Source organism: Plecotus auritus (assembly GCF_963455305.1).
Source record: "Plecotus auritus genome assembly, chromosome: 6".
Lineage (NCBI taxonomy): Eukaryota > Metazoa > Chordata > Mammalia > Chiroptera > Vespertilionidae > Plecotus > Plecotus auritus.
In genome coordinates this window covers 30,487,229-30,514,909 of record NC_137773.1, presented here as the reverse complement: position 1 = coordinate 30,514,909, position 27,681 = coordinate 30,487,229, and the positions used below count along the sequence as shown (strand labels likewise).

The window sequence follows — 27,681 nt, the reverse complement described above, 5'->3', positions numbered from 1 at the left end:
TCAAATGTGAGATATGGGGGATGGAGGAGGGTGCTAACCTCACCGCCCGGCTCCAGAGGAGTCACCCCTAGCCAAGGTGTCATATCCCTCGGCTGCAGCCACACATTCAGAGAAAAGCAAGTTGCCCAAATACAGTGCAAACACTAAGTTCCAATTTGGAGCTTTTCTTCAGACTGTCACCTAAGAAATGTGACATATGTATAAATGTATAAAAGTCAAAAAGTGTCACTTAAATAAAACCATTAAGTAAGTAATAAACAGGACAGGTGGTACTTGGATATGAGACACATGTCCCATAAACTCGCGGTCTTCAGTGACCATGCTTCAATCATCCTGGCATTGCCCATTGCCAGGCACCAAAAGAAAGCTTTTGTCTGCTGAGATCTTTCACTGTGAGAATGTAATTCTCATACTCTCAGAGGGACTGCTTGAGAATGCAGGGAACAGAGAGCCAAGGGAGAGGAAACCTGGGATTTCCTGGTGCCAGTGTTTGAGTGCCTGGATCCAACTTTGCCTGAAGTTAAGATTCACCTCTGGGTTTTTGGTGTCATGAGCCAATAAATTCTCTCTCCCTTTCTTAAACCAATTTGAATAGCATTTTAGTCACTAGCAATGGAGACATCAATTTGGAATTTGAAAATATAGACCAGAAAAAGAGGCACAAAACTGTGAGAGCCATTGTTCAGGTGAAAATCAAACCTTGAACCATGGCCAGAAGCAAACTGATCACTTTGCCTCTTTCTCCTTTACATGAACCTCAAATTCCATTAGAATCCAGCAGAGTAGTGAGCTAGCAAACAATAGAAGAATGTAATCCTTTCTTTGATACCTGACATGAAAAAAGAGTCCAGTTGTTCTTTTCTGATTTTTGTTGCATGTACTGACCACATTCACTGGCTTTCCTTTGATATGTGTTTTTTGTTGTTGTTGTTGTTGGGGGGTGGAGGGGAGTGCAGGGGAAGACATCAAAATAAGCCAGGTCTTAGTGGACTTCTCTAGTATTTGACACAGAGGAATTCTACAAGTGCTCCTATGAGCTCCAAAAAGATGTTGTTCACCTTATGCAACATTTGGAGATGTTCACTGAATAGGGTTATGGAGCACCTCCTCAAGCCAGGCTCTGACTTCCGCACAAGTATGAGTGAGCGGAGCAGGCTTTCTCGTTTTCAGGAGGGGTTGTTTCTACTCCATTGTCAGCCCTTCTTCACCCGTTGGGACCACACCTTTGCTGTGACCCTACTTTCTCATCTGACCAGCCTGAATTCTGCTACCAAAGAATTTTTCACAAAATATTGCATCCCATTTCCCACTTCGGGGAGCTTTAGTGGTCCCTATAGTTTTCATATTGAATCTATCCTCTTCTCCCCAGCCCTTAATAAAACTACTACCACTAATAAAAGCCAACAGTTTGGAGCACTTACTATGTGCCAGGCAACATGCTTAGTTCTCATATTCATTATCTCTGTTAATCCTCCGAATGGTACTATAAAGCAGAAATCCAGTTGGAGTTCCCTCCTCAGATCTGCCAGACACCCCAGGTCCGGCTGCCCCTGCCCTGCTCCCACCTTCTTCCTGACCACTAATCTCTGCCCCTTGGTTCCTGGTCTCTTATTTACAATCTCCTCTCCCCTATTAGTACAACTCTTTCTGGCTGGAGCCATGATTCTGCTCTGCCTTTTACAACTGTCTTCCCCCACCCCCTATACACTAGTTTCATTTTAAAATAAATGTATAAAAGTAATAAAAAAGTGTCACTTAAATAAAACCATTAAGTAAGTAATAAACAAGACAGGTGGTACTTGGATATGAGACACACGTCCCATAAACTCGCGGTCTTCAGTGACCATGCTTCAATCATCCTGGCATTGCCCATTGCCAGGCACCAAAAGTTTCTCACTAGATGTTAATTATAAATAACTTTTTGGTCTAAAATCCCATAGTCTGACAGGCAAGGACAACATACATGAAACCTCCATGGTGGTGCAGGGTGTAGAAGAGTAAAATATAAATGAAACTCGGGAAAAAGAGATGAGCTACGCAGTGGCTCTCTAACTGGGGCCTCTCTATGGGGTGTTAGAATTTTATTTTGAGGCTGATGGTTTATGTCCAGAGACTGGAAAGCCACAGAGTAATATTCCATTCTATATGTACCACTTCTTCTTTATCCAATCGTCTACCCATGGACACTTAGTTTTTTTTCCATGTCTTGGCTACAGTAAATAATGCTGCAAAAAATATAGTGGTGCAGATATCTTTTCAAATTCGTGTAGAGGTGTAGGCATATGATAATAGCAAGCAAGGGGAGGAATTTGAAGGCAAAATCAATTTGTAGAAAGAAAAACAAAAAACCTTTTCCACAAGGACTTGCAGGCTCGTCTTAGGCTTTGCTCTGGGAGCGTTTCAGGGATTTCCTTTCTGTTGACTATAGGAGGAGGCGGGGTCCTTCAGAACAGGAGGCCTGGGCCTGGGCTCCAGCCCCTCTCCTCCGCTCTCCTGAATGAATGAAGTCTGACTACATTCTCCAGCAAAGGCTGCGCTGTTTGCTGTGAGGAGGATATGTTGCCAGACAGCACTATCCAGGTGTCAGCCTCAGCCCCATCCTCCCAGGTACAGCTCGGGGAGTAAAGTCCGGAGCCTAGTGGGGTCTGAGAGGAGCAGCCCACAGCTAACCTTGTGTGCCACGCACTGGGCTAGGGACTCAGGACATAGGCCCTGCCTTCCAGGCACTTGCTCTAGCGGAGAGGGAGGTCGTTTGGAGTCTCAGAGAGCCGACCCAACCTGAGGGGAGAGCCTGTTGGCGCCCGGGCATCTAGCCCAGCTCCGAGGCCAGAGCCGGATCTCCAGCCCCCCAGGCGCTGGCGACTGCGCAGCGTTCCCTCGGCGCCCGAGGGCCCCGGGCTGGGCGGGGCCCGCGCTGTGACGCCGCCCTCCACACGCCCCGCGCGCGTTGCCAGGGTGATCAGGTGACTCGCAGCTCGCGGCTGTTGGGACTACGGTGACGTCAGGCGCGCCGCTGCCGCTCACTCCGCGGCTGGTGCGGCGCTATTTGTGCGGTCTCGCCTGGTCCCGTCCGCTCCGTCCCAACCGGTGCCCAGTCCACTGGTGAAGAGGTGAGGCTCGGCGGCCCTGGCCGGCCAAGCTGGGACCAGAGAGGGGGTGAGGCGCGGGCAGGGCCCTTCCTGGGTTGTGCGCGTCCCCAAGCTCCCCAGGGCTCCCCGAGGGCGGCGGACACCGGAGCGCGATGGGCCGGCTACGACGGGGGCGCGGGTCCCGGCGAGCCTACCCAATGCCCACCAGTGTCACCCCGCCACACACACAACCTCACCCCTCGACTGTTCCTCCGGTTCCCGGTCGCCGCGCAGCTGGCGGAGGCTGGGGACGAGGAGGGGCGGGGGGATCCGCCGCCCCGGGGGGCCTCTGGGCGGTGGACTAAGGGGCTCTGCGTTTCAGTGGCCTCGCAGCTCAAGGAGTCGGCGGGCTCGAAGCCAGACTCGCCACACCCCGTCTCGGTGGACGTCTGCGGGAGGCTTCTGCATCTCTTTGCCTTGGGCTGCGGTTTCTGGGGCGCTGCCGGGGACCTACTCGGTGCTCTGAGCCGGGTCTGCGGGGGGGGCGGGAGGCCGCTCCGGAGCCCCGCGGGTGGGAGCAGGGGCGGAGGGTGTGCAGACAGCGAGCTGTGGTGAGGAGGAATCCTGACCGCTGAGAACGGTGGGTTGGGGTTCTAGTAGACCTGTTGGGGGTGAAACCTGAGCGGAGTCCTGCGCAGTGGGGACTGTTCTCGCGGCCACCGTGGGGAATTGGAAGAGTAGAGGGAGGGAGAAAGGAGACCTCCGGAGACCGCAGTCCTTGCGCTGGAGGAAAAGGAAAGAAGATTCTGTGACTGGACTGAGCACCAGGGCCGTGTGTGGGGGAGAAAGTTTGGAGAATTAGGTTAGTCCCGGTTAGGAAAACTCTTAGTGCCCAGCTGGGTATTGCGTGCCATGGGAGTCACTGAAGCGTTGACTGGATGGAGGTAGGAGGATCACAGGAATGGGGAGACACTGGGGAGGCTGTTGGGACAACCAGGCAAAGAGGTGACAACACTTGGAACTCTGGTGTGATGGGATTCTGTGAACCCTGGTTATAAAATATGTATAACAGTCAGGTGCATACACCCCAGCCATTGTTAGCAGATTAAAACAAAAATTCCTTCTGAGAGAAAGGAAGCGCCCACTGCAGCTCATTTGGCCTCATTTGGCCCAAATTTAATGACTGCCTGAGAACTTTGCGTCCCTCTACAGGGTGGAGCAAAGGTAGGTTTACAGTTGTAAGCACGCGAAACACAGTTTATTCTTGTGTTACTTTTTTATTAATTATTATTTTCCATACGAACAACTGTAAACGTACTTTTGCCCCACCCTGTATATGTGCGGTGGGTGGTTGGTTGTCGGCAGCACTTGTTCTTCAGGGGTTCCAAACTCTTACAAAAACCTCTTGTCTTCAGGGGGAAATCGAAACCCCAAGTGACTGGGAGGAGATTTAATGTGGGGAAATTATTAAAGGATAATCAGTGCCTAAAACATGAATATGGGTATTGGGGAAGCTGAAAGGAGTGTCCTGCTCTTTATTAATTGCAGAACAGAGTTCCTCTTTTCTACCTGTTCCCCTCAGCTTGTGGGCTTCCCAGCGTCAGACTGCTTAAGTGTTAATTGGCCGTTTTGTCTTAACTTCCTGAGAAACAGGAGAAAATGTTTGGTTACTGAAGAAGAATGATTTGGTGATTTAAGGTTTTTCCCAGCTCTGGAATTCACTGATTCTGTGACTCAAAAAATGCACTGATGTCCATTTTATGTTGAACCTTAGGAACTTTTGTTTTCTGGGAGGAGGTAAAATGGCTGAATCTTCCCACCAATTTGTTTTGTATTTGTTTGACTCCAGAAAACAGAATTGGACCTCCAGGGATCTCATACAGTAAAAGGTAGTTTAGGCCCTAAACTTTAGGGAATTGTTGAGAACTTGGCCAAGGTGGCCGAAGCTGGTTTGTGTATAAACCTAGAAACCTGCCCAGCACTCAAGGGAGGGCAAATCCGGAGTGGTGGCACCTGGGAACAGTGAACTTCCAATCACATCAGTGAAGTCATTCTCTGTAAAAGAAATCTTAAGACAGGTCACCTGAACAATGTGTTTACCATATATTATTACTTTACCCGATGAGTCCCCGTCCTCCCCCTTGTTATAATAGTGGTTTTTAAGGGGCTTTGCAGGGGCCTCATAATATTAAGAATACTGGATATTAGATTTTTTTTAATTGTTAACCATTTTCTAAATCTCTTTGGAAATATGTGAACCGACCAACTGATCCTTCTTCCTTTGGAAAGAAACAGTCCACCCCCCACTCCCCCCAAACACTGTAACTGTGTGCTGCCAAAGCGATTAAGTAGGTCAAAAGTTTGGGGGAATTTTTCGCTTTCTTTCACCTCTGCCACCTCCACAAATTTGCCCAGTGGTAGAGAAGTTAAGACTTCATGTCAGGAAAAAAGGAATTAGTGTGTTTTCCCTAAGCACGGCTCCCTGGGACAGGGTGTTCTGTTGAGAAAGTGAAATGCCGTCCCTTACTGGGAACTAGGCCCAGGTGAGAGGCAGGACTAGGATAGGCCAGAGACCCTCCGCGGAGCAATCTGGGCCTGCACCTTTGTCACCCAAGGCCTTGGGCAGGGCCCTCCTCTCTTGGCGCTGAAACATTCTTCCTCGACCTTGAAACAGGATTAGGCAGTCCTCCCTTCACAGAGGTACTACGGAGAATTAATGAGAGGCTTGTATGAAGTTTGAGCTCATCCAAAGCAAATATTTTAATTCTTGAATGAATGGTAAATTTTGAGATGTAGTGAAATAAAAAAAGAGATGGACGTTCTAAATTTTTTATAAAAGCCTCCTTCAAACCCTAAGGCTTTTTTGTTGTTGTTTTTTCCTGGTGTATTTGGGCTTGGTTTACCAACGTGCCTATAATCAAGATCCGCAGGCCTGAGGGTAAGTGCTGTTTGTATTTCACATGTAAACCAGTCCAGATTTCCCCCCACTCTTTTCTCCACTCTTTCAGAATGCCTAGTAAATCAGTAGCCTAGCAGGTATGGGGTTTTGGACCCAACACCCTTTCAACCCTAAAGGAGTTCGTTATTAAGCTCATCAGAGACAGAAGTAGGTAATAACGCTCACAAAATGAAATGAGTGAAATAGTCATTTCTTTAAAATCCCCTGTCAGTCCAGCAATCCTACTGCTCAGTCAAATAGAGATTCAAATGCTTGCTGTTGTTCCCAGGAACTATACAGAACTGTTATATCCATCTCTTGGACTTTTGGCATTTGTTGGCAAGCATAGTTGTCACTTGAGTGAAATTCTGACAGGAGAGGGAGAGCTTCTTGTTTTTCTCAGACTGAGCTCAGGCCTTCATGCTCCCCACGCCGGGCCAATGCTACTAATTGGCTTGGCTATAAAATGGGAGTCAGCAATTAAAAAAACAGCAGTATGGAAGCCAGGGGATTGAGCATAAGTTGATCCTCCAGCCTCTAGCCAGAAAAAGTTTACAATGCTTTCCAGCCGTGGGCAAACTACGGCCCGCGGGCCGGATCCGGCTGTTCTATCCGGTTCTCTTGCTCTCCCCTCCGCTCCTTTACTTTGAATTTATATTAGTTCACACAAACACTCCATCCATGCTTTTGTTCCGGCCCTCCGGTCCAGTTTAAGAACCCATTGTGGCCCTCGAGTCAAAAAGTTTGCCCACCCCTGCTTTAGACACTATATACAAAGGGCCCTTCAGAAGGAAGTGAGCTTGGAATGACTTCTTTTTTGTAGTTTTTAGGAGACATGTGGAATATTTGTACTGATTTAGGCCTCAAGCAAAGGAGGCAAATCGTTTGAATACAGTCTCTGTGGCCAACAAGCCTGTGGTATGACTCTGCAGAAAACAAGGGATGATATATATTTTTCTGAACCCTTTCAATTAAATGGTTTAAGGGAGTGTTGGTAGTTATGGTGAGAGGAGGGTTTGATTTACCTGCATTTATTCATTGGGGAGTAATGCCTTATTCACAGGTGCCTATCATTAGTTCTCTGATGATTTATGCTAAAGAAGCGTTAGTCCCAAGAGAACTGGCCCAGAAAACACATCATTACTGCAGATTATCTGACCACGTGGTCAGTGTTCAAAGAAAGGTAGGGATGGGGAACAATGGAACCGCAAAGGTTTTGGGGGAGAAGTATTCCTGGGAAGTGGTGTTAGACTTCTGCCACATTAAATTTCTAATGCTGTCCACAGTACTTTACCAGTCAGCTTCCAGTGTCAGGACCTTGGGCAGGATCCTTTGGGGAGAATAAATACTGCCTTCAGCCAAAGATATGAGTCACTAAGTGAATTTTTTTCAGAGGTCAGTAGGCAGGTGGTAGGGCTGGTTTGGGGTAGAGGGCCCCTTAAGTCCCATCTCCTGAAACTCCATGTGGCTCTGATACTCTGAAGACAGCAGAGTGAAAAATCTAAGCATTAAAAAGAAGTAAGTGCAGTCAGTGTGAAACCACTGGTGTTTTTATATGAAATTTGTCCGGAGGCCTAAGTGGTGGTAAGACTGTATGCTATATTAAATTCTAGTCCCTTCACCAGGGGAGTGACTTCTTTGGTGCTGTGGTATATTGTTCTTTCTGTGTAAGTATGCTCTTGGAAAACTCAGGTTTTAGTTCAGGGTGGATGCAGTTATTTATTTTAATTCATCAATACCCCATACTTTGAGCCCCTTGTTTTCCACATATACAGTAGCTCTTTGTGGGTAGTACTAATGACAGAAATCTGAAGATATCATCTAGCATTTGTGTTTTCTAATTTTTGTTGTCCATAGTGCCTGCTCCTTTAAAAATTCTGTGAAAATGAAGAAAAGAAAGGAGGGGAGAGTGAGCTGCCCTGCGCTTGTACTAGTACATGGTCTCTTAGGGTGCTGCACATGGTAGGCACCAGTGGTACTTGCTGGTGTAAAGTGAAGTTCACTCTTGTCCATTAACAGCCATCCTGCAGGGCTGGCTGAGCTGCTGCTTCCTCCATGGGCCAGGAGGGCATGCTTTAATGGTGGGCGCAAAGCCAGGGCTAGTTTGGTGTCCATCAGGAACCAGGAGTGCTTAAATTACCAGCACATTAAGCTGTAGGGGTCTCTTTCTAAGCCACCAAGATTTCAATTTCCCCACAAAGCCTAATCCAGGGCTGGGGTATGGGGGAGAGCGGGGCAGAGACAGTCTTTCAGGGGCTGTGCTTGGTGGGGGACCTGGCCTGGGTCGTGGCCATGTCAGGCTTGTTGGGAAGGATGGGCCAGTCCTCTTTCTAATGTGTCCTCTAAACTTGGCAGGAGGCAGAGTCCATCCCTTTTCTCTCTCTCTCCATGCTCTAACCTAGCCTTTCATTTCCCAACTCACTTTCTGTGTTAGCAGCGTTCTTTCCTTTTCCTTTCCCTTGTTCACTGCTGCTTTCTCTTTCAATCCTGCCTCTTGCCGGGCCTCATTTTCTCCCCATTGTCACTTTGAGGCCTGGCTATTTGAAGTTCCAGGCTTACAATGCTATCCTGTCCCAGTGACCAGGTGTAATTTAGAGGTCCGCAGCCTTTTTTTCTGAGGAGCCAACCTTCACTTCCCTACTGCTTTCAGATAGCATTGGTGGGATACTGTCCAGAGTCCCTGACCTGAGTCATTGGATGAAGCTGGAGGTGCCTCTCCACTGGGGGCCCAAGCAGTTTGGGAAGGGGGCTGTGGTCAGGATTTGCTGGCATTGTCAGAGGTCGGACAAGGGACTGAGATCCACCCTCGGACGTCCTTCCGGAAGCTGAAGGCAGAAGCAGAATTGGGAGTCCTGTGTTCAGGCAGTCCTGTGGCTTCTGCAGAGGACCATACGTGACTAACGAAGACTGGAAAGGGGGCCTTTGGTTACGTTGGCCTGGAACCAGTGGGACTGTTTGCAGTTGTGGATCTTGCCCTGCAGCTGGGTTTTTCCAGGGGGCGACTGGGACAAACTGCTCTCAGTAGAAGTTGGATGGTTATTGGAAGCATCTAGAAGCATGGCTTTCCTGCTCAGTGAGTTAAGAAATGGATTTTTTTCTCTTAAAAGCCATGTGGCAGACTTTACTAAAAAGTGATTGCAGGGGTTTTAACTTCATTGTTAAATATGTATAGAAAAAAAAATATATATATATAACAAAAGTACAGTTTAATGAATAATTATATTTATTAATATAACTAATTTATTCAGGTCTAGAAATAGAACTTTACCTTTTAAACCCAAATGGGATAGTAGAATGTTCTGTGTTGCAATTTGCTTTTTTAACTGTGTTGGCACTTTTCCATATCAGCACATGTAATTCTATCTCATTCTTCTTAAGGATCAAATAATAGCAGTTCCATGGTTTGGAAATTCCATGGTTTATTTAATCATTCCCATATTGATGGACCTTTGGGATGTTATATATCATATAAATATGAACGTGTATATTTTACACATGTAATAGGTGTACTATCTAACTGTTATAAACAAATGCTACAATTAATGTGTGTATGCTATAAAGTTCTGTGTATAAAATTGGTGGGGGTTGTTGTTGTTTTGCATCCTAGCAGTAGTATATATCTGTAGGATAAATTCCTAAAGACAAAATTGTTGGTTCAAAGAATAGGGTATTTTCATTTATTTGAGATTTCACTTAAGAATGTATGTTTGTTGAAGAAATTGTAAGAAAAAAAGAATGGGCCCTCTATAAAAAAAAGGATGTTTCCTCCAAACATTAGGGAGGAATGGTATACCAGTGCCTGGGCAGCTGAGGGGTAGGCTATTTTATTTGTTGATATTTTCAGGTAACAATGTTTTTTTTAGGGCTGTTTAATATTTAGATCTTATATCTTATAGAGGAGCAGGTCCTGGATCCAGCCAGGAGTTCTGTATAGAAAGTTTTGAAACAGGATTTTAGCAGATGATGTGTTATCCTCTGGTGAAGGAAACTTCTCTGGATTCCCTCAGTCTACAAGGCTGGAAGAACGCTGAGATGTACATTACCAAGTTTAATATTGGAGGGAAGTGAGATTGATTGGCTATAGCCATATAGGGTGGGGCAAAAGTAGGCTTACAGTTGTTTTTCTGGAAAATAATACAAGAATTAAAAAATAATAATACAACAATAAACTGTTTCGCATTCTCACAACTGTAAACCTACTTTTGCCCCACCCTGTATTTTCCAGTAATGTTAAACTGATATGGGTAACTAAGATGGGTATGACTTTCCAGACTTCTCCTAATCTGCTGTGTCAGGACAAGTGGAGAATGCTTACATTTTTGTATTATCTTAATATTGGTGATAATGGCTGAATGGCTTTAGCAAACCATGTTACTAAATAGTTCATAGACTTTTTAGTTTCATGTAAACTGAGTAATAAAAGTAGTGTGTAGTTTTTATATCAAATATTGTTTGTGAGAAAGGAAAATAAAATAAGACAGTCTCTGAACCTTTCCTTACTTCAGGATGGGGCTTTAGAGATAGATGATCCACTATTGTATTTTTTGCCTCCATGTGCATTTGAAAAAATATAGATAGATAGATAGATAGATTGATTGATTGATTGATTTCAGAGGGGAAGGGAGAAAAGAGAGATAGAAACATCAGTGATGAGAGAGAATCATTGATCAGCTGCTTCCTGCACACCCCCTACTGGGGATCGAGCCCGCAACCCAGGCATGTGCCCTTGACTGGAATCGAACCCAGGTCCGTTCAGTCTCCAGGCTGACACTCTATCCACTTAGCCAAACCAGCTAGGGCTCCATGTGCATTTTGATGTCCTTGTTCAGGAAGGGTCCCATTTCTAAGCTATGTGTCATTGTGTACTCCACGGAGAGGCTATTTATTCTAAAGCCACAAGTCAAAATGTTGATGCAAAAGATAAGCTCTAATATTTAGTCATTCATTGATTATATGAGGACAGCTCGGGGCCTGGTAGAATTCTCTGGCAAACAAAAGATGGTGATTAAGGTAGGGGATGGCTAATAATATTTAGAAGGCCAACTCCAAAATCAGTATTTGGACAAGAATGAAATAACACTACAGGACATCCGCTTCCAGTCTGCCTGTAAAAGAAAAACAACTTAGGAAATGGGAACAAGGCAAAACGTGTTATAAATAATGAACAAGTCATAAAAACAAAGATCTTGTCCATGTTATGATAACTGTGAGATCTCCTGGAGTAGTTCTGTTGTCCTGGAATGCCTGCTCTTGTGGCTTTGGGGCTCAGATATTCACATGTATGTGTGGCATGACTTTCCCTATTGGTGGTGTCATTCGGGCTCTACTTGTACCTCAGTTTCAGTAAATTTGCATAACTCTGTGAGGTGACCACCCTCTGGACCACCCAAGGTGAACTTTGTTTAGTCTTTATAGGCAAACTGTCCTCATCCCTGAAATTTGGAGAAATTCTAGCATTTTCCACTTGATGCAGTAACAGACAAATAAAAAAGGTAATTTTATTTTTATTAGCAGTACTGAAGGGGAAGAGCAAGCCAGCTAGATAGTTCTTTCTTTCATATCCCCAGTACTTGGCCTGTCATGTAGTAGGTACTTATATTGATGAATAAACAATATTAGGCTTGCCAATAGTATCCAGAAAGTAAACGTAAGGTACGTGAATCTTTTAAAAAGAGATTGAATTCAGGGGTCCTCAAACTTTTTAAACAGGGGCCAGTTCACTGTCCCTCAGACCGTTGGAGGGCCGGACTATAGTTTAAAAAAAAAACTATGAACAAATTCCTATGCGCACTGCGGGCCCGGGACGAGTCGGCTGCTAAGCAGGACAGGCAGTGGCACCCAGCGGGCCGGATAAATGTCCTCGGCAGGCCGCATGTGGCCCGCAGGCCGTAGTTTGAGGACGCCTGGAACTAGAAAAGGAAGCTTGCAATAATCCTGAAATGATCCTCTTCTTAGCAAGACTCTTTGTGAGTTGACCTTTTGGCCTCATTTTGTACTATCTGCTTCAGCCATAATGAATCTGGTTTGTTGTATTGTTTTTAATCATCACCTAAGGATATATTGTTGTTGTTTTTAAATTGATTTTAGAGGGGGAGAGAGAGAAAAATAATGATGTGAGAGAAAAACATCAATTGGTTGCCTCCTGTATGTACCCCAACTGGGGATTGAACCCAAAACCTGGGTATGTGTCCTGACCAAGAATGGAACCCGAAACCTTTCCGGTTCGATCATCCTTTCCGTGCATGGGACAATACCCCAACCAACTGAGCCACACTGGCCAGGGTATGAATTGGTTTAATTCCTCAAGTGCATTCTGCTCTTTCTCACAGATTGTTATCTCTGACCTGTGTGTATATGCTTAACTCTCAGTTGTTCATCACTTCCTTTCAGAAGCATTCTTGACTTACCAAACCTGTGGCCTCTACTTTGAGCTCACAGTACCAAGTGTTTCCTCTCTCTTAGCATGGTTTCATAATTGCTGATATTAATGTCTGTCTCTCTCACTAGCCCGAGAAGAAATTGTCTCTTGCTTATTACCATTATCTCGGTAGAGCCTGGAACTAATAATGTTGGGTCCACAGGTTTACAAAAACTGAAAATGAGATGATAGAACAGCACAGAACCAGTAATTCTAAAGCTTTTTTTAGCCTAACCATACCCAAAATTGTGGGTATGAGAATCAAGAAAAATTGAGGGATCTAGAATATAAAATAAACTATTTACAAAGATCCTATTAAAAGGCCAGCTAATCAGGGAGTTAAAAAAAAGACACAGAGGAGGTCTTTAGAATAAGATCTGATCTCATGTTTTTAAACTTTAAAGACAATTTATAAATTCCCAAGAAGGATAGGTAAGGATGGAAGGATGAGCATGGCTTCTGGCTTTGACCATCAGATCATTTACAGGATGGGAAAGTCTTAATGTAATCAAGGGAATTTTGCTTTTTTATCCCATGTCTGACTTCTCAGTTTGAAGCAGAAAGAAAACATTTAAAGAACTTAGGGAGCTGAAGTGTCTTGTGAAAAAAGAACCACAATTACAAAAATCTGTGAAGAGCAGATATAAAATAGGTTACCAACAAGGAGAAGATTAGTAATAGGAAGAAAATCAGGGTACTGGAAGTGGATAGAAGGTCTACAAAGGCATGTAGCATTTAAAAAAGTGGTAGCATGAAAAGCACTAAGAAAACTTGCTTGGCCAGTGTGGCTCAGTGGTTGAGCATCTACCTATGTACCAGGAGGTCAAGGCACATTCCTGGTCAAGGCACATGCTGGATTGCAGGCTCAATCCCCAGTAGGGAGCGTACAAGAGGCAGCCGATCGTTGAATCTCTGTCATCATTGATGTTTCTATCCCTCTCTGAAATAAATTTTAAAAAATATATTTTTAAAAAGACCATAAAGGTTGCCTTAGTCAAACTTTCAGAAATACAAAAATGAGTATAAATAAATAACAATTGCCTATCATTCCAGCCAGATATTTCCTTCTAGCCAAATTTTGTCTGTCTGCTGTTACTGTATGACTTAAAGTGTGAAAATCTTAATGTACAACTCAGTGAGTTCATAGCATTCATGTAAACATGACTCAGCTCAAGATGTAGACATTTCCATTATCCCAGAAGGCTGTCCTTGTGCCTCTTCCATTTTGCTAGTTCTTGAACCTCACATAAATGGGATCATACAGTGTGACGTCTGTTGAGTCTGGCTTATTTTGCTCACCTTTGTACTTGTTACTGTAAGAACTCTTAGTCCCCCCCCCCCCACCCCAACAACACACACACATTATTGTATGTAATATTGTTCTGGGTTGTTTTTTTTTTTCATTGCTGAGCAATTTTCTGTTATTTAACTATACCATAATCTATCGGTTCTGCTCTTGGTGAACATTTGGATAGTTTTCAGTTTGGAGCTATTATAAGTAAAGCTGCTTTAAACATTGTTACATAAGTCTTCAGTGGACTTAGGCACTCATTTTATCTCTGTATAGATCTAAGAGTAGGGTTGCTGGGTCATAAGGTAAATACTGCCAAAGTCATGAGTACATTATATACTTCCAAAAGCTTGATTGTTTTAGCTTTCATATATAGATCCATGATATAGTGTGAATTACTTTTTGTTTATAAGGATGAGGATCAAGGTTCATTTCCACACTCCCACAAGAGTATTGTGGAATTAACTCAAAAAGAGTCTGGAGGCTTTGCTAGAAATAAAGACTAAAAATTTATTCAAAGGTCAGGGTTTGCAAGCTGGAAATACAAGTAGGCAATACCCAGAGTGTTTTGAAGAAGAAAGCTAAGAGTTCTTATAGTAACAAGTACATTCTTGAGAAAAGTCAGTCCTGCCTTCTTAGTCTCTGGATTTGTCCGAGAGGGTAATCCTCTTCAGTGGTTGGCAAACTGCAGCTCGCGAGCCACATGCGGCTCTTTGGCCTCTTGAGTGTGGCTCTTCCACAAAATACCACGGCCTGGGCGAGTCTATTTTGAAGAAGTGGCGTTAGAAGAAGTTTAAGTTTAAAAAATTTGGCTCTCAAAAGAAATTTCAATCGTTGTACTGTTGATATTTGGCTCTGTTGACTAACGAGTTTGCCGACCACTGCTCTAGATGACTGTTGATCTGGATCGGGTCCTGAAACTACGGCCCGCGGGCCACATGTGGCCCGCCGAGGACATTTATCCGGCCCGCCGGGTGCTGCTGCCTGTCCTGCTTAGCAGCCGACTCGTCCCAGGCCCGTGGTGCACATAGGAATTTGTTCATAGTTTTTTTTTTAACTATAGTCGGCCCTCCAACGGTCTGAGGGACAGTGAACTGGCCCCCTGTTTAAAAAGTTTGAGGACCCCTGATCTGGATAATGGATGTCGCGTGGTCTGGATATGTGAGCATTCCTTCTGTAGTCCTTTAGTGGGTAATCGGGGTTATCTGGAGGTTTGCTATATGTCATATCAGTATTTATAGTAAAGAAACTTGGGATCATGCTGAATACGTAGCTTTAAATTTTTTCTTAAAATTAATATTACTTAATGCTTCAAAAACAAATCAAAATGACGGCAAAAGAACTATGTAAATGTACTATAATTTATTTAACTCTTTTCTCTTGTTGGATATTAGGGGTTTTTTTTCTGTTTTCTGTGTTTTTCTTCTACTTTGTCTTTACAATGCATGCTCTCTCCAAATGTCTGATAATCTTTGTCCATTCATCTATATATGAGGTAATAAAAAGTTGATTAGAAGATCTGTGTATATGAGCTTTACTGTCAGGTGACTGGGCAAGTTATTTCTTGGAATCTCCTCAGCTTTTAGTTATCAATACTTTTTTTCCATTGGGCCCTTTAGTTTTTCCAGGGGAAAATTCCCCAGTGTGCTGCTTACAGATTCAATGCCAGGCTACCAGGTAATTTTAAAATAACAACGGAAAATACTGTTCTTTCCTACACCTCTACTTTGATGAGGTTTTTGATAGTGATCTTATCTCCATGGACCACTTTCCCAAAGAATAGTTACTGCTTTTCTCATTGTAGTGTTGAATATCTGCTAATCCTGTGACTGAACATGTCTTGAATGGGATTTTCGGATAGCAGTGGTCATTCAATACAATCTATTAATGGATCTTGGCTGCTACTCCAATTGCACTGTCTCTTTTTGGAGCTTTGATTTGTTTTTAATGCTACAATTTCTACTGTTTACATCGAATCCTTCCAGTAGGATTTACATTTCACCTGACCAAATTTATAAGGGAAAATGTTCATATTAAAAAGTTTAGTATCATACCTTAAATTTAAAAGCTCATTTGTGTTTTGGTTATGTTAAGTGGTTTGTACTAGACTATGTTAGTGTTAGGTAATTTTTTATGTTGCTTTGTTCCTGTACAAGCTTGAGAATAATTGATTCCCATCAGGGAGGTCCTGCTTCTCAAAAGGACTTTGATCCCAGCACAGATGCTATTTCTGTGACTTTTGCTGCTCTCTTTCTCTTACTGTTACTAAGGGAGGATATGGTTGTTGTGTGGGCAGCCAACAAAGTCTGTTCATTTTAATTCAGATTTTTCTGAGGATCCTTATTTAATGGCTATCCTGTTCTTCATGTAGAGTCATATAGAGTCACTTATTTGATTGCATGTTATGAAAGGAATTAAGTAAAATTTAGTAAATACTAAGTATTTACAAAATTAAGTATTCACTGAGTATTTAGTAATAGTCAAAATAGTAAGTTTTGGGTATGAGACTGTTCCCTTTATTAACTTACTATTTAATTAGGGATAGAAGAAACGCAAATAGGTAAAGAGTTTAATAGCAATACTAGAGATGGATAATAGTACAAGGCAGCAAGATGACAGGTATCTCCCTGTTCATCCAGTGTGGACTTTGCATTCCCCAGTAATGCTTTTCCTCTGGAAGTCATTGTGTTGGGCACTGTGGAAATGAGATGCTGGCCCTGCAGACTAGAAACCCAATCAGGAGAATGGTTAACAGGCTTGGAGGCTGGGAAGCAATGGCCTCCCCCACAGAAGCAAGCCACTGAGAACAGGAACCTATAAACACAAGTGGGGGTTCCTGGTGAGCCGCTCCAGGGTCCCAAGAGCCTGGATGGTCAGGGGAGATGCTCAGCATCCTCTATAGACAGCTCTTCCCCTGTCCAGTGATGACTGAGCACGCTGCTCAGCTGCTTAGAGGTATGGGTCTGGGGGAGCAACCAGATCACCCAATGCCCAGGGCGGTGGCGGCAATTACACGCTTGGGGTCACTGCTGGCAGTGCTGCTTGTTAGAAAACCCCGTGTGGCCCAACCCTGTTTATTGGAGGACTGCTAGTACTGGGTCAGCGTCTGCTGATCTGACTTATAATTAGTGCTGTTAGACTTTGTGCTTTTTTCTTAGAGCTATCCAGTCACATTTATGGACATTTCAGGCAATTAAAACACAAAATAATATCATGTTCTTCACTCAACACATTTATTGAGGGGCCTGCCTTGTGCCAGGCACAATGCTAAGCTCTAGCTAGGGTCATGGTGATGATTCAGAATAGACCTGATCTCTGCTTTCCCAGCCTACAGTCTAGTGGGGAAGTCAGACAAAGACAAATAAACAGATACATAAGATATTTGCAATTAGCCCTAACCGGTTTGGTTCAGTGGATAGAGCGTCAGCCTGCGGACTGAAAGGTCCCAGGTTCGATTCCGGTCAAGGGCATGTACCTTGGTTGTGGGCACATCCCCAGTAGGGGGTGTGCAGGAGGCAGCTGATTGATGTTTCTCTCTCATCACTGTTTCTAACTCTCTATCCTTCTCCCTTCCTCTCTGTAAAAAATAAAAATATATTTTAAAAAAAGATATTTGCCAATTATGATGGTGAGAAGGAAACAAAATAGGCAGAGCTGAAGATTTGCAAGAGGTTTTAAATACTTTTATGGCATTTTGTAAATGATCTCTTGGGTTGAAATTTGCTTCCTAATGATTTCCACTGATTAAATGCAAATAATTTTTATTCTTTGTCTTTTAGGTATATTCTGCAATTTCCTAATGAACCCAGGGAACCCTCCACCATATTCGGGCCCTGGTCCGACGGCCCCATACCCACCTTATCCACAACAACCAATGGGACCTGAGGCCTACCCTCCAGGACCTATGGGAGGACCTTACCCACCTCCTCAGGGGTACCCCTACCAAGGATACCCACAGTATGGCTGGCAAGGCGGACCTCAGGAGCCTCCTAAAACCACAGGTATGTAAAGGGTGTGTGTATAGGTGGATATGTGGGGGGGTGTGCGCAGTCCCATGTCACCAAAGGAAGTATTTGCCAGTTTTCTTTGGCAGAGAAGAAACTCTGGCTTTTGTGTGCTGTGGTTGACATTCTCAAAGCTTGGTGAGTGCTTAGGGTGGCTTCTTATTCCTGAGAGGAAACCTGAGTCAGTTCTGCCTACTTTCTTGATTTCTCTTGTTCCCTGTGGGGCTGATGACTTCCAGGCCAACATGTTTTCTGGGCGCACCTCCTGGAGCACTGGTGGGGGAAAGGACCAGTTGGCTTTTTGCTCTGGCCGTCAGTTTTGTTTTTCAGGTTTAGCCTGTTGGTATTATTTTATCTCAGCTTGTTGACCCTCAAGTCATCCTCTTGCCCCTACTATGGGGGTTGGTTTTCTTTCCTAACATGTTTTCATAATTCTGTTTAACCTGCTGGCTGAGTTCTCAGCTGGCTTGTGAGTCCTTGTGTGCTGGAACAGTGCTCCTCAACATTTACTCTGCACACTAGCGCCAGTCCATGAGCAGCTACTGGGCTATGATGAGATAAGCACAGAAAGTGAGAGTAAACACTTAGAAACCTTTAGAGTAATTTGATATTTCCCTGACATTCAAGCATGTGAGCTTGCATTTTATAAAAGTACCAGTCTGTGAAGGGTTAAAAAGGAAATATCTTGAGAAGCACTGTACTAAATGTCTTGGTGACTGCTATGACTCTCAGAACCTTTGTGGAATAGTTGCTCTCTTACAGTTCTTTCAGCTTAATTTTTATTGAGTGCTTATGTGCCATGTGGTCTCCTAAGAGCTTTATATATACATTGACATTTAATCCTTGCAACAATCCTATGAGGTTATTCCCACTTTACAGTGAAGTAATTGAGGCACAGAGTGGAATAATGATTTGCCCGAGGTTACCCAGCTAGAAGTGGCAGATCCCAGAGTCTAATTCGGATAGTTCAGCTAAAGAATCTTGTACCTGTAACTTCTTGCTGTACTTTTGTCTCTCTCCTGTCTTTTCTGACCCACATTCATCTGAATTTAGGGCCTTAGGCTGCCTCTGAGATTTTCCTAAAGCTTATCCCCTTATTAATCAAAAGTAGTAACAGAATCAATGGCTTATTTTATTTCAGGATTTGAGGATTCTTTAGAATGGGTGGATTCCAAGGAAGAAAAATATGTTTGAGGAAATTTACACTCAATATGGAAAAATAATACTTTTATAGTGTCAGATCAGAGGCTGTGCTAAGATTGAATAGATGTTCATACCTTTAAAAGATTTGGTTTATCTTGAAGGAAAGCTTTTACAATCCAAGATTCTGTTTTGCTGTAAGTTTTAAATAGCTCATGCTCGGAAGAGTGCAGGAAGTATAGCCAGTAAAATCAGAGTATTTGGCATTCAGGTCTGTGACATCAGAGGGGGATTTCCTGAAAATAAATCTCAGTTTCCGGTTTTCTGCTTTAAGACAAGGTAACCCTGTGATGAATGAAAGAAGGCAGACTGAAATACCACATAATGTATGATTCCAGTTACAATTCGAGAACAAGCCAAAATAATCAATAGTGATGAAGATCAGAATTGTGTTTACTCCTGGCTATGGAGTAGGGGGGGAGGGTGGGGTTGGTTATTGATTGGAAGGGCACAAGGGAACCTTCTGGAGTATTAGGAATCTTCTTTACCTTAATCCGGGTATAAACATTTTTCAAGCTGTACATTTACTATTTGTGCACTATCTTAGATGTTATATGTCAATGAAAAGAAAAGTCAGCCTAGCATTTGGGTTATCCAACAGATTCAGCCCAGTGCCTGCCTGCTGTTATGTCTTCCACGCATAGCCCTCATGGTCTATAGCAGTGGTCGGCAAACTCATTAGTCAACAGAGCCAAATATCAACAGTACAACGATTGAAATTTCTTTTGAGAGCCAAAGTTTTTAAACTTAAACTTCTTCTAATGCGACTTCTTCAAAATAGACTCGCCCAGGCCATGGTATTTTGTGGAAGAGCCACACTCAAGGGGCCAAAGAGCCACATGTGGCTCGTGAGCCGCAGTTTGCTGACCACTGGTCTATAGTGTGTAGGCCATTTCTAGACCTGTATTGTTTATACTGACTGTAACTAGCATTCGATGGATGTGGAACTTTATAGAGCTTATCTAGAATAAGTGCTTCCTGGGCTTGCAAAATATACAGACTTCATCTTCTTTCTTTTTTTTTTTTATTGTTTAAAATATTACATATGTTAGTACATATATCTCCTTTTTTTTCCCCATTGACCTTCACCCAGCCTCCCCTACCCCCTGTCACATGCCCTCATCCCACCCACCCCCCCAGTGTCTTGTGTCCATTGGTGTGCTTATACGCATGCATACAAGTCCTTTGGTTGATCTATTTCCCTCCCTCTCCAACACTCCCCAGCCTTCCCGCTGTAATTTCACAGTCTGTTCAGTGCTTTACTGCCTCTGTATCTATCTTTTTGTTCATCAGGTTATAATGTTCTTTATTTTCTATAAATGAGTGAGATCATGTGATATTTATCTTCCATTACCTGGCTTATTTCACTTAACATAATGCTCTCCAGGTCCATCCATGCTGCTGCAAATGGTAAGAATTCCTTCTTTATTGTAGCAGCGTAATATTCCATTGTGTAGATGTACCATAGTTTTCTAATCCATTCATCTGCTGATGGGCATTTAGGCTGTTTCCAAATCTTAGCTATGGTGAATTGTGCTGCTATGAACATAGGGGTGCATATATCCTTTCTGATTGGTGTTTCTAGTTTCTTGGGATATAATCCTAGAAGTGGGATTACTGGGTCAAAAGGGAGTTCCATTTTTAGTTTTTTGAGGAAACTCCATACTGTTCTCCACAGTGGCTGCACCAGTCTGCATTCCCACCAGCAGTGCACGAGGGTTCCTTTTTCTCTGCATCCTTGCCAGCACTTGTCATTTGTTGATTTGTTGATGGTTGCCATTCTGACAGGTGTGAGATGGTACCGCATTGTCGTTTTGATTTGCATCTCTCGGGTAATTAGTGACTTTGAGCATGTTTTCATATGTCTCTTGGCCTTCCTTCTGTCTTCTTTCAAAAAGATTCTATTTAGGTCCGTTTTCCATTTTTTAATTGGATCATTTATCTTCCTTTTATTAAGTTGTATAAGTTCCCTGTAAATGTTGGAGATTAAACCTTTATCAGTGATAACATTTGCCAATATGTTCTCCCATACAGTGGGCTTTCTTGTTGTTTTGTTGATGGTTTCTTTTGCTGTGCAAAAGCTTTTTATTTTGATGTAGTCCCATTTGTTTATTTTCTCTTTAGCTTCCATTGCCCTAGGAGCAGTGTCAGTGAAGAAATTGCTTCGGCATATGTCTGAGATTTCACTGCCTGTGGATTCCTCTATTATTTTTATGGTTTCCCGTCTTATGTTTAAGTCCTGTATCCATTTTGAGTTAATTTTTGTGTATGGTGTAAGTTGGTGGTCTAGTTTCATTTTTTTGCATGTATCTGTCCAATTTTCCCAACACCATTTATTGAAGAGACTGTCTTGACTCCATTGTATGTTCATGCCTCCTTTGTCAAATATTAATTGAGCATAGTGGTTTGGGTTGATATCTGGATTCTCTATTCTATTCCATTGGTCTATATGTCTCTTCTTGTGCCAGTACCAGGCTGTTTTGAGAACAGTGGCTTTGTAGTACAGCTTGAAATCTGGTATTGAGATCCCACCTACTTTGTTCTTCTTTCTCAGGATTACTGTGGCTATTCGGGGTCTTTTTTTATTCCAGATGAATTTTTGGAGAGTTCTTTCTAGGTCTGTGAAATATGCCATTGGTATTTTAATGGGGAGTGCATTGAATCTATAGATTGCTTTGGGTAGTATGGACATTTTAATCATGTTGATTCTCCCAATCCATGAACATGGAATGTTCTTCCATCTGTTTACGTCTTCCTCTATCTCTTTTTTCAGTGTCCTGTACTTTTCCGCGTATAGGTCTTTTACCTCCTTAGTTAAGTTTATTCCTAGGTATCAATTTTTTTGGTGCAATGGTAAATGGGATTGCTTTTTTAGTCTCTCTTTCTATAAGTTCACTATTGGTGTATAGAAATGCCATAGATTTCTTGGCATTAATTTTGTACCCTGCTACATTGCCGAACTCATTTATTAAGTCTATTAGTTTTTTGATGGAGTCTTTCGGGTTTTTTATGTTTTTTGTTTTTTTTTTTGTTGTTGTTTTTTTTATATATTTTATTGATATTTTATAGAGAGGAAGGGAGAGGGACAGAGAGCCAGAAACATCTATGAGAGAGAAACATCGATCAGCTGCCTCCTGCACACCTCGCACTGGGGATGTGCCCGCAACCAGGGTACATGCCCTTGACTGGAATCGAACCCGGGACCCTTCAGTCCGCAGGCCGATGCTCTATCCACTGAGCCAAACCGGTTTCGGCTTTCGGGTTTTTTATGTACAATATCATGTCATCTGCAAATAAGGACAGCTTTACTTCTTCTTTTCCAATTTGGATGCCTTTTATTTCTTCTTCTTGTGTAATTGCAATGGCTAATACTTCCAGTACTATGTCGAACAGGAGTGGTGAGAGTGGGCATCCCTGTCTTGTTCCTGTTCTTAGGGGAAATGGTTTTAGTTTTTGCCCATTGAGTATGATGTTAGCTGTGGGTTTATCATATATGGCTTTTATTATGTTGAGGTATGATTCTTCTATTGCCACCTTGTTGAGAGTTTTTATCAAGAAAAGGTGTTGGATTTTGTCAAATGCTTTTTCTGCATCAATTGATATGACTACGATTTTTATCTCTCAATTTGATTATGTGATGTATCACATTTATTGATTTGCGGATATTGTACCATCCTTGCATTTCTGGGATAAATCCTACTTGGTCATGGTGTATGATCTTTCTGATATACTGCTGGATCCGATTTGCTAGAATTTTGTTGAGGATTTTGGCATCTATGTTCATGAGGAATATTGGCCTGTAATTCTCTTTCATTGTGTTGTCTTTATCTGGTTTTGGTATTAGGGTGTTGTTGGCTTCATAGAAGGAGCTTGGAAGTGTTCCTTCCTCTTGAATTTTTTGGAATAGTCTGAGGAGGATAGGTTTTAGTTCTTCCTTGAATGTTTGGTAAAACTCCCTTGTGAAGCCGTCTGGCCCCGGGCTTTTGTTTGCTGGAAGCTTTTTGATGACTGCTTCAATTTCTTCCATAGTTATTGGCCTATTGAGATGTTTAGATTCTTCCTGATTGAGTTTTGGAAGGTTATATTTTTCTAGGAATATGTCCATTTCTTCCAGGTTGTCCAGTTTGTTGGAATAGAGTTGTTCATAGTATTTTTTAACAATCTTTTGTATTTCAGTGGGGTCTGTTGTATTTCTCCTCTTTCATTTCAGATTTTGTTTATTTGGGTTCTCTTTGCTTCTTGGTGAGCCTGGCTAGATGTTCATCAATCTTGTTTATCCTTTCAAAGAACCAGCTCTTGGTTTTGTTGATCTTTTGTGTTGTTTTTTTGGTTTCAATGTCGTTTATCTCTGCTCTGATCTTTATTATTGCTTTTCTTGTTGCTCTCTTTCTAACTCTTTGAGTTGTAGGGTTAAGTAATTTATTACCATTGTTTCTTGTTTTTTGCAGTAGGCTTGTAGAGCTATGAATTTCCCTCTCAAGATTGCTTTCGCTGTGTCCCATAGATTTTTTTTAATATATTTTATTGATTTTTTTACAGAGAGAAAGGGAGAGGGATAGAGAGTTAGAAACATCGATGAGAGAGAAACATCGATCAGCTGCCTCCTGCACTTCCCCTACTGGTGATGTGCCCGCAACCAAGGTACATGCCCCTGACCGGAATTGAACCCGGGACCCTTCAGTCCGCAGGCCGACGCTCTATCCACTGAGCCAAACCGGTTTCGGCACGTCCCATAGATTTTGGATTGTTGTGTTTTCATTGTCATTTGTTGCCAGGATGTTTTTTATTTCTTCTTTGATCTCTCTGGTAACCCAGTAATTGTTTAATAGCATGCTGTTTAGTCTCCATGTGTTTGCTTTTTTTGGATTGTTTTTATTGTAGTTGATTTTCAGTTTTATGCCACTGTGATCTGAGAAATGTTTGATATGATTTCTATCTTCTTGAATTTGAAGAGACTTTGCCTATGACCCAACATATGGTCTATCTTTGAAAATGACCCATGTGCACTTGAGAAGAATGTATATTCTGTGGCTTTGGGGTGAAATGTTCTGAAGATGTCAATTAATTCCATCTGGTCTAGGGAGTCATTTAGGATTGATGTTTCTTTGCTGATTTTTTGTTTAGAGAATTTGTCCAATGGTGATAGTGGGGTATTAAAGTCTCCTACTATGATTGTATTGCTGTCAATCTCTCCCTTGATATCCTCCAGGAGTTTTTTTATGTATTTGGGTGCTCCTGTATTGGGTGTGTATATGTTTACCAGAGTTATTTCTTCTTGTTGGATTGCTCCCTTTAGTGTTATGAAGTGGCCTTCCTTATCTCTTGTTATGTCCTTCACTTTGAGATCTAATTTGTCAGATAATAAGTATTGCTACCCCAGCTTTTTTTTTTTCATTTCCATTCACCTGAAAAACCTTTTTCCATCCCTTCACCCTCAGTCTGTGTGCGTCTTTTTTTCTGAGGTGGGTTTCTTGTAGACAGAAAATATATGGGTCATGTTTTCTTATCCAGTCCTTTACCCTATGTCTTTTGATTGGAGCATTAATCCATTTAAAGTTATTATTGATAGGTACTTATTTGTCGCCATTTTTATTCTTTACCCCTGTGTTCTTTCTTCGCTTCCTATTTCTTTTTTTTTACAGCAGACCCTTTAGCATGTCCCGCATTGCTGGTTTGGTGGTAATAAATTCCCTTAGTCCTTTTTTGTCTGTGAAACTCCTGATTTCACCTTCAATTTTGATTGATAGCCTTGCTGCTGGGTAGTATTCTTGGATTCAGAACCTTCCTTTGCATGACTTTGTGTGTTTCATTCCATTCCCTTCTGGCCTGATGAGTTTCTGTTGAGAAATGAGTTGCTAGTCTGATGGGGGTTCCTTTGTATGTAACTTTCTGTCTCTCTCTGGCCGCTTTTAAGATTCTTACTTTGTCGTTGGTGTTTGCCAATTTAATTATAATGTGCCTTGGCGTCGGTCTTTTGGGGTTCATTTTGCTTGGGACTCTGTGAACTTCTTGGATTTATGTGGGTTTTTTTCTTCCCTATATTAGGGAAGTTTTCTGTCATTATTTCTTCAAACAGGTTTTCTATTCCTTGCTCAGTTTCCTCTCCTTCTGGTACCCCTATTATGCGGATGTTGTTTTGTTTCATGTTGTCCCAAAGTTCCCTTAGGCTCTCCTCCTGCTTTTTATTTTTTTTTTATAGAAGCTGCTCTGCTTGGGTATTTTTTTCTACCTTGTCTTCTAGCTTACTGATGCGGTTCTCTGCTTCTTCTAGTCTACTCTTGATGCTTTCTATTGAGTTCTTTACAGCAGCGATGTCATTTTTTCATTTCTTCTTGGTTCTTCTTCATTTCCTCTTGGTTCTTACACATATTGTTGAATTTGTCTTCCATTCTTTTCGGCCACCTTATGACCATTTCTCTGAATTCTTTCTCTGGCAGGTTGCTTGCCTCCATTTCATTTACTTCCTTTTCTGGTGATGCCTGCTTTTCTTTCATATGCAGGCTGTTTCTTTGTCTCCCCATGGTCCCTCTTCTCTGGGTGTCTGGTTATGTAGTTCTCTCTCTCCTGCGTTGATTTAAAGGCACAGACTACAACACAACCAGGTACAACACACAAGGCACTGAACAGAAGTGTATTCACGATATTAATAACCCCAAATAAAGGTGACCACCAGAGAAAGGCAAATTAGAGGATAGGAGAGAAAGAAGAAGAGAAAAAGGAAGGAAGGGAGGGAGGGAGGGAGGGAGGAAGGAAGGAAGGAAGGAAGGAGTACAAAAATGAAATTGGAAAAAGGAAAAAAAAGTAAGAGAGAAAAGAAAGAGAATACAAAAGAAGAGGGGAACAAATTATATATATGGGGAGAAAACTCCAATAGAACAGCCACTAATCCCAACAAATGCCAGCAACAAGTACCTGGAGATGAATAAAACTACAAACAATAATATCAAGCGAGGCAAGGGAAAACAGAAGCAAAAAACAAAAACAAAACAAACAAACAAAAAGGAATAAGCAAAACAATCTCACAAACAAGCATAAAAAATTGATATAATCAACAATCAAGCAAACAACAACAAAAGGACAGAGAGAAAAACAATTTTTTGGATAGTGAAGACAGAGAAGAGAGGTGTGTATGGACTTGGAGCAGGGGATAGGAAATTAGATATATAAGTAGGGTGAAATTTTAACGGGGTAAAAAGAAAGAATAGGGAAAATCTAAAGCAGGAAAAGGTTAAGAGAAACAGGACAACAAAAGGGGAAAAGTTAGGAAGAGAGGGATGGCATAAAGGTAAAGTTGAGATAGAGTAAAATGATGCTAAAGGGAAGATGAAAATAGAATGTAGAACACTAATCCCAAAATAAAATAAAGAGAAAATAAAATGATACTTTTTTTAAAAAAAAGGTAAAATAGAGCGGTAATAATACTGATTGAAAATAAAAATATAATAATTAAAAAGGTAAAATCAAGTGAGGAAAAAAGAAAAAAAATAGTTTCTTAAGTAAAAGATGAAAAATAAAATAAATAAAAATAAAATGTGCAGTAGTGAAGGTCATTCATTTCCTCTACTGATTTGTTTGGCACACCTGTTTCCTAGTCAGGACAGTATTGCAGTTCCCTGCATTCCACTGCTCCTCAGTGTTGTAAGCCAGTCCTGATTTTTAAGCAGGCAGTGTGTCTTAATTTCTTGTATTCCTTTGTGTTTACCCAAGAGTCAATTTGTGATTCAACCCCTGGGTGGCAGTGTTTCTGGATTGACCTCCAGGTCTGTAGGTCCTCTCTAGCCAGTGCTTAGATCCTGCTTTCCCTGTGGCATTCAATACTGGTTTGTGGGAGTGGGTTGCCCCAGAGCTGGTTCTCTGATGGTTATTTCCCACTCTGATCCTTAGGTTCCAGAAAAACAACTTTCCCCTGCAGTCTCTTAGGGTGTCCCCATTTGGGTGATCCTATGTATCGGGCTTAGTAATTAGAAGCAAGGATTTAAAGGAAAAAGAAAAAAAAAAAAAAAAAACAAAAAAAAACAAAAAAAATGAGCCAGCGTAAGTGTGCGAACTCGGGTGCTGCGTGCAAGTCCATGCAGTCTTTTTTCCCCCTTGGGTCTAAGCAGCCAGCACACTTTTAAAATTTTTAGGCTGTCCTTTTGCATCAGATCAAAATGGGTTGCTTTTAAGAGTTCCTTTTTGTTAGCAGCTCTAAGGACCCCCTTCCACATTCACAGATCACGCCAACCCCAACAGCCACGGATTTTTCTAGACGCAGACTTCCCCCGGTCCTCCAGCTCCCACAGTGCGTGCATTTCTCTCTCCTGCTGGGAGCAGAGACCTCACCTTATCCCAGGCAAAATCTGACCTTTTCCGTGATGGAGTGTAGAGCTCCTCTGAATCGTGTGTTTGCGCCAATTGGGGACCGGTGCCCTGGGGTTCGCAGCTGTTTGGTGGGTGCCGTAGTTGTAGATTTTCAGGCTTCTGATAACATCCACTTTCCCCTTCAAGATGGCGTGGTCTCCGCGTCCGAGCCGGTCGCTCCAGGAGGGAACCCAGCAGCAGTGGGGGCTGCCGGGTCAGGGGAGCCCCGTCCAGCAGTCCCCCACCATCTCCTGGAGTATAGCTGTCCCTCAACTCACCAACAAACACTCCCCGTGTGACCCTCAGCTGTTCTTTCTATCTGCTCCGGGACAAGGCTCGGGACACATCTGTCTATTCCACCACCATTTTTTCCTCCCTCTGAGAACCAATCCTTCATCTTCTTTCTTTACCTTTGGTGTTAT

The 27,681-nt window shown here is 42.5% G+C and overlaps 1 protein-coding gene across 2 annotated transcripts in view; it reads left to right on the top strand.

Annotated features, from left to right (window-relative positions):
• The first annotated feature begins 2,970 nt into the window (after positions 1-2,970).
• CYSTM1 (cysteine rich transmembrane module containing 1) overlaps positions 2,971-27,681 on the top strand; it is a 62,021-nt gene continuing 37,310 nt past the window's right edge. The window contains exons 1-2 of one of the 2 annotated variants that reach the window (XM_080672991.1): positions 2,971-3,110; positions 17,495-17,716. In XM_080672991.1, coding sequence (XP_080529117.1) covers positions 17,515-17,716 — 202 coding nt within the window. In that variant the 5' untranslated portion in view covers positions 2,971-3,110; positions 17,495-17,514. Of the gene's footprint in view, positions 3,157-17,494; positions 17,717-27,681 lie in introns of both variants that reach the window. The other variant, XM_080672992.1, reaches the window with a different exon arrangement.